The sequence below is a fragment of the Schistocerca nitens genome, chromosome 10 (assembly GCF_023898315.1).
Source record: "Schistocerca nitens isolate TAMUIC-IGC-003100 chromosome 10, iqSchNite1.1, whole genome shotgun sequence".
Classification (NCBI taxonomy): domain Eukaryota; kingdom Metazoa; phylum Arthropoda; class Insecta; order Orthoptera; family Acrididae; genus Schistocerca; species Schistocerca nitens.
The window spans coordinates 1,366,629-1,379,520 of NC_064623.1; the positions used below are offsets into that span (position 1 = coordinate 1,366,629).

The 12,892-nt window shown below is 40.8% G+C and overlaps 2 protein-coding genes across 4 annotated transcripts in view; one reads left to right on the plus strand and one right to left on the minus strand.

Annotated features, from left to right (window-relative positions):
- Nucleotides 1-3,925, minus strand: part of LOC126210376 (protein FAM177A1) — a 30,357-nt gene extending 26,432 nt beyond the window's left edge. For both annotated transcript variants that reach the window (XR_007540655.1, XM_049939605.1), the window contains exons 1-3: nt 3,696-3,925; nt 3,464-3,589; nt 1,156-1,320 (exon numbers count right to left, since the gene is read on the minus strand). Coding sequence is in view for 1 of the 2 variants with exons in the window: in XM_049939605.1 (XP_049795562.1) it covers nt 1,156-1,320; nt 3,464-3,589; nt 3,696-3,752 (348 nt within the window). In the remaining variant the exon portion in view is untranslated. The remainder of the gene's footprint in view (nt 1-1,155; nt 1,321-3,463; nt 3,590-3,695) is intronic.
- A 455-nt stretch (nt 3,926-4,380) lies between these two features.
- The window catches only part of LOC126210319 (protein lin-52 homolog), a 72,900-nt gene continuing 64,388 nt past the window's right edge, over nt 4,381-12,892 (plus strand). The window contains exons 1-3 of one of the 2 annotated variants that reach the window (XM_049939517.1): nt 4,381-4,499; nt 4,595-4,678; nt 7,412-7,513. In XM_049939517.1, coding sequence (XP_049795474.1) covers nt 4,454-4,499; nt 4,595-4,678; nt 7,412-7,513 — 232 coding nt within the window. In that variant the 5' untranslated portion in view covers nt 4,381-4,453. Of the gene's footprint in view, nt 4,513-4,594; nt 4,679-7,411; nt 7,514-12,892 lie in introns of both variants that reach the window. The other variant, XM_049939516.1, reaches the window with a different exon arrangement.

Genomic DNA, 12,892 nt, shown 5'->3' on the forward strand with positions numbered 1-12,892 from the left:
ACGACCCCACCACAATGGGCCGGCTACCGTGCTGGATTTCGGGTGCCATGGAAAGTCCATCATGATCGTAGGTGCAGATGGGGACGCACTATGGGCATAACTTGTGCAACCCATCGGGCGTTTAGGCCCAATTTAAGGAATAGTGGGTGTGGTTACAACGCCATTACAATGCTGAGTGCCAAGGTCTTAGTGCACTGAGGACCAGTGATACACCACGTAAGGTGTCCTTCCCCAAAAGGCTCGTACTTCTGTAGAATTTGGAAAAAAGGAGGTCAAACCCCAAGGGGGACCATCACATGGAAGGCCGAAACGGTTGAAACTCTTTAGTCGCCTCTTACGACAGGCAGGAATACCTCGGGCCTATTCTTACCCCGGACCCGCAGCGGGAGATGCTTTGCCTGTTGACATTCTAGTCCCTGTACACTTCGTCAGACCGTGTTCCTCTCATCCACTACCCATACACTACTATTCCTTCCCCTTCCCCAGCCCCTCCTGATTGCTACTTCCATCCCACACGATAGCTGTGTTCTGGCTCGAACTGTCAGAGTTGGCAGTCACGTGTGGATGAGGTGCGCTTGCTTGTGTGTAAGAATGGTGTTTGTTTCTCTTATGTCAATAAGGCTGTGGCTGAAAGCTTTGTGTTAAGTGTTAATTGTATCTGGCTGCTACTTAATGTGTGTTCTTTATGCTAAGTAGCAATCTATCTTTTCATACATTATTGCTATTCATACCTGAAGTTTCCATTGTGCGATACTGTGTTTTGTTAAGCGTATCTACGTCACGTGGCAGTCTGCTAAAGGTGAGTGGTTGCCTTTCCTTTATTTTATGCATTATTCCATCTGGGAATTTACATTACTCTTGAACTTTATGTCATTCATGGCAATGGGGGAAAATTTAAAAAAAAAATTAACATTTAAAGCTGTCAGTTTCTTTGAAAATATTAGCTCACTCAGTATGCCAAATGAAGAAATACAAGAACTGGGCAGGCAGCGACTTTAGCAGTGACATTTAACATCTGTCAGCATTACATTTTTGAGCTTCCCACCCTAAAATTTAAATGAAGAGATTCTATTAAGACAATACTTTTTACTTTACATCTGGCAACATCACAATATTTAGGACACAGACTCTTCCTAAATCAGTGAATTTTGTTACCTCTCGAACCATCCTCTTGTACTCATCAATCTCGAGCTGATACTTCGGTGTAGTGATTCCAAAGAAGTCGGCAAGTGTTTCCCCCACGTAGTCGCAGGCTCGCAGGGTAGTGGACCCAGCAGAGACTGCCTTGTGCCACAGCCACGGTCCCCAGGACATCGTCGACTACAAAAGAAATCGCCACACTTGTCAACGCCACACCTACACTATATGAATAGTTTACGGTGTGGTGGCTGGGTAAAAGCCTCCAGATCTGCCGATATATCAGAGAGTAGCTGATCCACAGTTTTGGAAGCTGTAGTGCCATCTAGCAACTGGAGTACACGCGGGAAGCTACCTGCCAAAATATCGGCCAATTTGGAAGATTCCACCTGGCGAAGTAGTAAAATATTTTAACAAAGTACTACAGAGTTAAGATTGTGTAGCTGTAATCTCATATTAATGACATTTGACACTGAAGAGGGGCATCTACTTACTGGCCACATAAACAGGAACAGTTTGATCAACAACGTCCAATAATCAAACTTGAAAATGCGGCCAAATCTACTTATCCATCAAGTGAAAAGGGAACCATAAAAAAAGAAATACATATGGGTAATACCTGCAGCTGCCGAGAGATAGAAAGTCCAGACTGAGATGCTGATGAAGGCAAGGTTCAGGAAAGTATTTGGACTAACCACCCTTCTAAGTCCCATAGTGCTCAGAACCATTTGAACTAACCACCCTTCTATCTAAAAAACTTAATACTAGTCAATTTTCCATTCACAGCCCAGAGCAGTGATACATGTGACTACCTGCTGGAATAGCCTACATTTGAATACCCACCCACTAGCACAGGTAGGTAAACAGTTGTGTGGGCAGTCCGACCATAGTGTATGCGACCATATTACACCACCCGAGTGGATGTGGGGAGGGCTGGATGTTCAAATCCTACAGCTCTGGAATATGTCTGAGGCAGAACACACGGACAAATCTGACCAGTCCACTATGAAAGGTACATGACGGGATCAGTTCTTGCGACCCTAGCAAAAAGCTTTCCTCGTCTATTTATAAAATGCAAGGTGTAAGAATAATGTCAACAGTGTAGCTTTCCAGCAAGGTCACGTAAGTGCGAGCATCCCAACGTCTCATCGTCCTGCATCTTTACTACAGTAACTGTGTCCCAAAGTGACTGCATCACTTTCACCTGCATACATCTGTTGAACAGTTTATAATGCACTGAGAGAATTGGAGTACATAAGTCTGTCATTGTTAAAAAAAACAACACCTGGCTCAGTGAAACACTCTGAGAAATTGCTGAGTGGTCATATGTCAGAGCGCAATAAGGAAGAATTTTTAATTGTGAAAATACCCGAAAGCAGTATGCAACCCAAATCTACAGCCTTATCTATTTCAGGATGCTACTTCAGCTTTTTTTATAAATAATTTACAAAGATCAGATATAACAGTAGATTCGGTACCTAACTTTTTTTTTGTCAATGGAATCTTATACTTTCTGCAGTGATTCCAAAAATGTATCTGTGGAAGCGGGAGTGTACATCTTATTCCCCCCCCCCCCCTTCCCACAATCAAATGCCATGCAAGGCATCTTATTGTTTAATTCAGAGAGGACTTCATTTATGATGTTATACACAGTGAGTCATGGAAAGCTTAACACCCATTTTATTTCGTGAACAATTCCAGATATAAAACAAGGTTTTTGGCAAATGATAGTACACCAAGTAGCTTTAAATTCTGTATTGATCAAGATACTGAAGCAATTTTTTTTAACACAATGATTTACTTGTATAACGGCATCCGAAAGTGTTTGAAAAGACTATTACAGTAACATAAGCTTGTTAACACTATGATTGAAATTTTTCGTAAAAAGAATCAAAAATATACTCTAAAATTTAAGGGCAACTCTGGCGGAATCCGTTGTCGAGTTGTAAACACACTGACGCCACGGTATGTCATCGTATCGAGCCTTTCGATTGTTTACTTGTCTGGGCTGCGAACTAGCACAAGCTGGGTCATTTCTCCTTCAATATTCCTTGCATGCACACGTCTACCATTGGGACAAAGGTAGACGTTCTACTTTTGTACAGCGAATAGTGGCAGGAGATGTATTGCCAACGAATGTGGGATGAGGCAAGGAGTATTATTCACATCTCATATTGACGTGAATTCTACCATTATTATCTGTCAATATACATATAATATTAAGTATATAACTTACTTTGTTGTCCTGTGACCTTACAATGAAATCCGGTTGTCAATTTCAACCGCGTAATTAATATAGTGATAAAGTTACAGATATGTAACATACCGGATCGACAGCCGCAACGGTGTCCAAAGTTTTCCCGTCAGATTCAGCGACACAAACCTCATCTGCATTGCATTCTTCTAAAATTCCATCGCTGAAATGTAGTATTCTTCTCGAGGTCTCTCTTGTCTACAAACCATACACGTATTTATGATACACATATTCGTTCTTCTGACAAGCGCGTTTAATGGACAAGTATTGTAAATGGGCGTAACCCATGACCAAGCTGTGTCACCTGTGTATTATGTGAATCCATTAAAACGTCACTGAAAGTCCCCTCTGTTTCCTCCATTGCAGGTGTGGCAAATCAGATACCAAATCACAACACTGAAAAATAAAAGGTAAAATACACCTAACCTCCGCGTATTCACACATATATAGAACGTCACAACAGTATTAAACTATTAATGGTCTATGGGTCACATTAAATCCAATGTTCACTATGTTACAAATACAGAATGCACAATGATCAGAGATGTACGTCATTCATCACTATCGATTATTTCCTTCTGAGTCTTCATTTATAAAAATTACCAAATAAGCAACAACCAGTCGCAAAACCATGTTTTCTTTATTTACTAACTTTTGCAAATCGATTTCAAATGATTAACAGCCTTCATCGATGCTTTCAACGTATATGGTCCCTGAGTAGTAACACTGTCTAAAGCACAGGTCAAACATAACATTTATTGTTCACAAATGTTACAATATGGTACATATTTTTTATTTGTCAAAATATGTTTCGTCAAAAGCTGAAAAATAAAACTATTATGCTAGCGTGGTCACACTACTGCAGCAATACCAGTTACCGAATCACGCACTGCAAAATACATATTCCTTTGAAAAATATTTATGAACCCAGTATTTTGATGACTATGTGATGTTCACGTTCACATTTTTATCTCGTAAAATAAGCAATATAATTGCCACAATTACCACAGGTGGTGTTGCTAAAAGGTGTCATTGGCGGCACTGTTCAATTCTGAGAATCATATGAATGCGGAAATGGCGAATGCTTCAAATGCGAGAATTCATCAAGGTAGGAACGAAAGGTATTTCGTTATAATGTAAAGGATTTTCGTAGCATATTTCTTATTCGGCGTGGTTATTTCACTACTTGAAATTTATTTGTAGTAAGCAGTATGTCAGAACTGGACGAAAATTTGCTGAGTATGGAAAACCTCGATAGGGCGTCTCCAGAATTGTGGCCCGAAAAAAGTGAGTATTGCTGAGAAATGTAGTTTTCATTTTGTGTTGCCAGCTAGTGTTTGTCTAAAACTTAAGAATAAATAACTCGTTCGAATTTATAAATATGCAAAATGCTGTCTCTATGCTGCACATTGTCGTTTCGTTGTTTGTTGTAGTAATGAGACCCATTAAATATTTGTTATATTAGATTGGGTATTAACCCTTAGGTAGGCTCGTGGGATGAATACCGACTTACGGGCGCCTGGGGTCATTTACGTCCCCGTGTACAGTACGTACGTACACGTTCAGTAATGGCAATTCTCGCTGTATGGCCTTCGAAATATTCTTCCGTGATAGAGGAAACAAATAACTCATTTATAAGACAATAAAGGTGAACGATTTTATTGAATACGCTTGAAAATAAACAGTAACGCAGAGTATGGAGAATTTGTATTAATACTCCAAATACAGTTCATTCTAAATCATCGATACAGTCTCCACATATTATGTTTGCATGAGCTTTGCACGTAAAGGATTTGCATGTTGCACGTCTCTGTGAAGGTTCTTCGTCATCTTTTTGTGGGGCTCATTTTGCACCTCCCACAAGAAGATCCAGGAGCATCAGTGACCACTCCAAACGGTTTTATATCCTCTCCTAAATGTAATTCAATTTTTGTTCCTGAAGGTCAAGGGAATGTTATCTATCCATTGCCACATTTTGATGTGGTTTTCAACCAATGATTCTCTCAAGATCTCTAGAAATTTTCTTCATAGCAGGTAACCTGTTTTCGGGCCATGTTACAGGCCTACATTAAATGTTCATTTATACCTATTACATTTAGAAAATTGAAAAATATAGATAGTGGCCAACTTCTTGTTCATCTAACAATATTAAAATTTGTACTGAACTGATTGCATGTATCGACCCCACCTTTGGTACCGTGGTAAAAGGTGAGTATTTCGGCCGTTGCGTACGCACCAGTTAATGGCTGCATTGTGATGCACTATTAATAATAAAATTAGGCCACTTGTTATTTTTTGACAGTAACATATGATACTAAAGTCATATCTTTAGTAAATCCAAAGACACTGCTATACATTGTTTTATGCATACTAGGCTGAAATTCTGGTGAAACTTCACGCTTTTCATAAAGTGCCCACAACCGTTATCTTTTCATAAGGAGAAACTGAACTAGGCTAGTTGGTAACTTGTAGACCAGTTGTCAAAAGTTATATTCCTGTTGATACCTGCAACAAGTTGTCAACCTGTTCACAGTTGATAATACAGTGTTCTCTTGTCCAGTTGTGTGCCTCCATATATATATATATATATATCAAAGATGACTAAATAATTCATTGCGGTGTCTACTGGTGTGAAAAACCTTTATTCCATATCTTTCAGGTTTTTGCAGCAATTATTGTGTAAATGGACATTTCCCCCCTGAAAGGTATAAGCTCTTTGTCAGTTGTACAGTATTCACTTGGGCTGAATGCATTTTTACCATTATTATTTATAGCAGTGAGAAAGTCCCTTACAGGTGCTAACTTATGTTCTCTTCTTGTTTCATGGGTGTGATGTCATCAAATCTGATGATTCTAAGAAAGAATGTCTTCTTATAAATTGTCATAATTTAAATGATTAGAAGGGGCCATGGCCTTTTGTTGTCTGGTACCTTCAAATCCCCCCACAAACCAACCAACCACTTGAGTGGCTTTGCGAAGCAAAGCCAAATAGAGTAGTCTGAAAACAGTTTATTTTTTCTCTTGCCTTATATTTGGCATCCCACTCTCTGGAATATTTATTTTTTACTGATACTGTGTATATATTGGTGCAATTTACTACTGAGGTCACTATATTTTCATCAAATGTAATAGAAAATGAATCGATGACACACTACACACCTGGAGTACACCTTTCTTCCAGTGAATTGGGTTATGGTTATGGTGTTGCGTTTCTGGGTTACGAGGGTTCTGGCTGGTATTTCCTTTTTACCATTTTACAGGTTTCTCTTTGGATACAAAAAAATTCTATCCTCCAGGCAGCCTGTTTTGGATTCAATTCCTTCTTGTTCTGTGTCAGAAATAAGATCTCTCCTCCGCGTAGTTCTCATCTGTTTCGTCCCTCTCGCGCCAACGAAATTCCTCCCATAGTTCTTTGGTTGTGCAGAATGCAGCCATCTGAAAATATGGTGACTGGAAATGGTACATTGGAAAAAAATGATAATGAAGCATCTTAAAGGTCGTCAGTGCAACGAAATATATATAAAAGGTTGAAACGAATGTATATAGTACTTACTTCATTGTATCTCAGTAAGAATTACATCATTTACCCCAGTATGTATAGCGAATTAAAATTCTAAAAGCAACTCACCTCCATACCAACTGACACATTCCCAGGTGTGTGGGGTCAGAAAGGTCTTGCAAGGCTCACAACAACTAGATAGTAACTGGCAGGTTGACTGAAACACTCTAATGGCATACTGCAGTGAAGATGGGAAGGTACTGAAAATGTAAACAATGGCAGGTGGTGCGTATTAGGATGTGACAAGTTGGATCGTGCACGTAGACAAAAATGACCCCACACGTCCAGTAAAGGGTTAATTGAGAACCAATTTCAGCATATAAACTGCATTTTAGCCTTCATTCATTGAGTCATGAAGAGTGTAAAGATCTTGACATTCTTTTAAATACTTTACTGTTATGTAGTTTCTAATTTATAGAAATAGTCTTTACTTAGTTTTAGCACTTAAACTGTGTTGTTAGTTCCAGGAATGTCAAATTTTGTAAATCAAACTGCAGCAGCTAATACTAGTGGCCAGCCTTGGAACAAAGAACTAGACAGTGAGGATATAAACTTGCTGCACCGTGAGTTACTGTGTTCTTATGGACTGATTAATTAATAAATTAATTACTTCATTCATCCACCTGTAGGCAATCTGCATTGTATGAATGTAGTCAAAATGTTCACAATTTTCAGATTATTTATACATACAGTGCTACAGAAGCATATCTTAATACATTTAATATTGAAGCCTTTGTGGCCCAAGAAAGCAAAATATATTTTGGGAAAAAATATAAAATAATTACACTAATAAGAATGAGAGGATTACTCTTGCATTTTTTTTACTGGACGTGGTTTCGCTGTAAAATCACTAGTCCAGAATGAACAGTTCTCAGATATGGCAGTCAATCTGTTCGCAGTACAATGCAGGATAGTTCTTCACATTATTAACATACATGCCTACATCACACACTCACAACTCCACTTAGTACGACTGGTATTAGCTGCTTTGTTACAAAGTACACATCTAAGGTTATTGAAACTTTTCCCATGTGCTATGTTGGGTTTGAATGAGTTCTGTTCCATTGGCAGTATCTTTCCACCATTTGGGGTTGACTTTGTAGTTCTCGAAAGACGTGCAGTGATTACAAGGTGACACACTAGGAATGACATGGATGTACCCTGTTCACATCTTTCTGTGAAAAAGGCTACTAGTTCACAACAGTCGCAGCATATGATGGCACCACTTTTTACTTTTTTTGCCAGTTTCATGTAGGGATTTTATTATATCCATGCAAGTATCCCATATGAGGATTGTAATCTTTTACAGGTTGTAGGCACCATATCCCAGCTCCTGTGCTGTCATTTTTTTTCTTGTGGATGTTGACGTGTCCTTTATGTTTTGTCAATTGGAGAAAGAGTTGCTTTTTTTAAACCTTTCATAACATAGAAACAATTTCTTCTTCAGAACAGACAAATTGGAAGTCTCCTCTGTCCACCATCTTCTCACTGCTGAAATCTAAAGACATCCCAACTCACCCTCAGTGAACAGAGGTAACGAAGTAAAATAATTATTGAGAAATGCCTTGTGGTTCAATCGATGAAGGCTTTGTCGTAATTTTGACTCTAGCACCTTTATTTATTTTGTAGTGTTTCCTGCGGCTTTATAGTAAGTATCTTATCTGTTCCACATCCCAGAGGATCTCCTGACTATGAATCAATTGGAATGAGAAGTACATGTAATCTAACCTCATTTCAAACTGTAATATGCAGCTGTTTCCATTTGCTTGCAACAATATTTTATAACCCCTATTTGTTGGCCTCTGGGGTAAATATTGCTTCACACTGGAACAGCCAATGTGTCTGATATTCAATCACACACTGGTTCTCTGTTGATTGATAAGAGTGATAGAAAGGAGTGGAAATGTAGAAGAGGATGTACCTTGTATAATTTACCATAGCCACCTTCTCATTTCTTGGGCTGCTGCTCATTGTCATTTACATTGTTGCCCAGCAACCAAGGAAATATATTTCATGAGAACACTGAATAAATATAAGTAACTCACTTCACAGGATCAGAAGACCGGTGATATTTATACTGGGTGATCTCTTTGTGCCCATTAGTAGAACAATAAACATTTCCAGATATTTGTATTAAGGCAAAATGGAAAAATGTCTTTGCCCCTAAACTTCCCATTACATTTACGTACCTTACAGACAGCTGTTGTGTGATGTAAAATCTCTACTTTATCACTGTAGTGTTTATAAGTATTTGCTGTCTAGGGGGAACAAAAGTAAAGCCCTATGGAAAAAAAGACTGCAATTAATATACCATAAGTATATATGTATATAAAGTGGTTCCTTTGTATTGTATCATCTTATCATTCTGTGTTAAAATGTATTGGATTTTGTTTGTATTCTTGTATTCACATATTTGTAAGTTCCATTTCCTTGAAATGGTTTCCTGTAAGCTGACATATATTTGGACAATATCCATATAGTATTTATTGTCTACAGATGGATAAATAAAATAAGTAAATAAATATTGCAAGAAATCTACATATTTCATCTTCAAATGTACGCACAAAATTTGTTGAGCCACCTATCTTTTGAATTGCATTTAGATTTGTTTCATATATTATTGTAAGTAACAACTCTGGAGGGAATAGTGTACGAAAGATTTCTGTTGGTGATTCTTTGCCCCCTTCAGCACTAGGATGTGTATTGTCACAACAGTCTTTTCAACCTTTGTAAATCAGAAACTGCTCCCATGTAACTGCATTATCAGCTGTTGTTTCCAACACTTGCTCTTGATATGGAGAATCACGTTAAGTTACCGACAACTGTACTGGTTCATCATTGAAAATAAAATGGTTTAGAACTTGTATGTATTTCATTGTCAAAACTCAACTTTCACTATCAGATATACAAGAGTCGGTCACTTCGTATTGCCAATGGCAAGGAAAGCATATACACTCCTGGAAATGGAAAAAAGAACACATTGACACCGGTGTGTCAGACCCACCATACTTGCTCCGGACACTGCGAGAGGGCTGTACAAGCAATGATCACACGCACGGCACAGCGGACACACCAGGAACCGCGGTGTTGGCCGTCGAATGGCGCTAGCTGCGTAGCATTTGTGCACCGCCGCCGTCAGTGTCAGCCAGTTTGCCGTGGCATACGGAGCTCCATCGCAGTCTTTAACACTGGTAGCATGCCGCGACAGCGTGGACATGAACCGTATGTGCAGTTGACGGACTTTAAGCGAGGGCGTATAGTGGGCATGCGGGAGGCCGGGTGGACGTACCGCCGAATTGCTCAACACGTGGGGCGTGAGGTCTCCACAGTACATCGATGTTGTCGCCAGTGGTCGGCGGAAGGTGCACGTGCCCGTCGACCTGGGACCGGACCGCAGCGACGCACGGATGCACGCCAAGACCGTAGGATCCTACGCAGTGCCGTAGGGGACCGCACCGCCACTTCCCAGCAAATTAGGGACACTGTTGCTCCTGGGGTATCGGCGAGGACCATTCGCAACAGTCTCCATGAAGCTGGGCTACGGTCCCGCACACCGTTAGGCCGTCTTCCGCTCACGCCCCAACATCGTGCAGCCCACCTCCAGTGGTGTCGCGACAGGCGTGAATGGAGGGACGAATGGAGACGTGTCGTCTTCAGCGATGAGAGTCGCTTCTGCCTTGGTGCCAATGATGGTCGTATGCGTGTTTGGCGCCGTGCAGGTGAGCGCCACAATCAGGACTGCATACGACCGAGGCACACAGGGCCAACACCCGGCATCATGGTGTGGGGAGCGATCTCCTACACTGGCCGTACACCACTGGTGATCGTCGAGGGGACACTGAATAGTGCACGGTACATCCAAACCGTCATCGAACCCATCGTTCTACCATTCCTAGACCGGCAAGGGAACTTGCTGTTCCAACAGGACAATGCACGTCCGCATGTATCCCGTGCCACCCAACGTGCTCTAGAAGGTGTAAGTCAACTACCCTGGCCAGCAAGATCTCCGGATCTGTCCCCCATTGAGCATGTTTGGGACTGGATGAAGCGTCGTCTCACGCGGTCTGCACGTCCAGCACGAACGCTGGTCCAACTGAGGCGCCAGGTGGAAATGGCATGGCAAGCCGTTCCACAGGACTACATCCAGCATCTCTACGATCGTCTCCATGGGAGAATAGCAGCCTGCATTGCTGCGAAAGGTGGATATACACTGTACTAGTGCCGACATTGTGCATGCTCTGTTGCCTGTGTCTATGTGCCTGTGGTTCTGTCAGTGTGATCATGTGATGTATCTGACCCCAGGAATGTGTCAATAAAGTTTCCCCTTCCTGGGACAATGAATTCACGGTGTTCTTATTTCAATTTCCAGGAGTGTATGAAGAAGAGAAATTTGTTAACATCGAGTATAGATTTCAGTGTCAAAGTCTTTCCTGAAAGTACTTGTGTGGAGTGTAGCCATGTATGGACATGAAACATGGACGCTGAATAGTTTTGACAAGAAGAAAATAGAAGCTTTCGAAATGTGGTGCTAGGCTGTAGGTGGTCGTCGTCAGAAATAACTTTGGCTCTCTGTATTAACATGTTGAGGACCACTTCGTTTTGTACAGGGTGGTGAAAACTACTGGTGTTCAAATATCGATCAGTGTGCATCAGTTTCCTGTGCACTGAATGACCAAGGCAGCCTTCTGCCCAACTAAAACCTCCAAGAACGCTAGCTTGCCATCCTTCTCCACCTCGATGGTAAATTTAATGTTGGGATGGACACCGTTCATAGGATCCACGAACTGCTACAGTGTATTCTCACCGCGAGTCCAGATGAGGAAGGTGTCATCAACATGCCTAAGGAGCGAGATGGACGCAACACCAGGGGTCAGAGCCTGCTCCTCAAAGTGCTCGATGAAGAAATTCTCAACTGCAGCAGACACCTTCTGCGGATGCATTGTTTCGGCCCACTCTAATTGGTGCCAGTGGCCATAACACTGGTCAACACTCAGTTTCTTGCCAAGGATATTTGAGTGGCTTTAGGATGGGTTAGTGGTGCTGAGGACGAATATAGCAACCATTTATGCAGTTTGGCTCTAGTTTTTGAGATAATGCATGATTTATTCAAAAAATTAGAAAAAATTGCTAATACTGAACTCGAGCGCTACAAACTACAATGAAAAAAGAAAATAATCTTTATAAATAGCTTCTATGAAAACCTGATAGGCATTTGTCCACGTATAAAACATAATTGAAAAGTTTCTCTATAAGTATATCATTTTCCGTCCATGACGAACCGCTTCCTGCACGCTTCCTTTTATAGGTCTCTTCAGAACAGTCACGTTGCAGATTCCAGCAATAATCTGCCATCATATGCCTGTCCCATCTTCCTTTATATCTTTCCTCTATTCCTTTCATATCTTGATGGAACCGCTCTCCTTGTTCCTCACTGAAATCGCCTAGATTACGAGGAAATCGATCCAAGTGGCTGTGAAGGAAGTGCAATTTTATGCTCATGTTAGCTCCTAAGTTTTGAAAGTTAGTGAGCATGTTTTTGACCAGTTCCTCGTAATTGGGAGCTTTATGATTGCCCAAAAAACATTTTACAACAGCGACAAAACTGTTCCAGGCTGATGCTTCAGTGACAGTCATGACACTTGTAAAATTGGTATCGTTGATGAGCCTGCGAATTTGAGGACCATCAAATATTCCTGCCTTAAGTTTTTCACTACTGAGTCCAGGGAACGTATTGCAGATGTATGTGAAGCAATTACCATTTCTGTCTAAAGCTTTGGTGAATTGCTTCATTAGTCCTAACTTAATATGTAATGGTGGAAGAACAATCTTGTCCCTACTAACCAGAGGTTTATTAATGATGTTTGCTTCATCAACAGCCATATGTTCCCTTGGAGGCCATGTTTTCTGCTTCCAATGTTCGTGCTTTGCCCTACTATCCCACA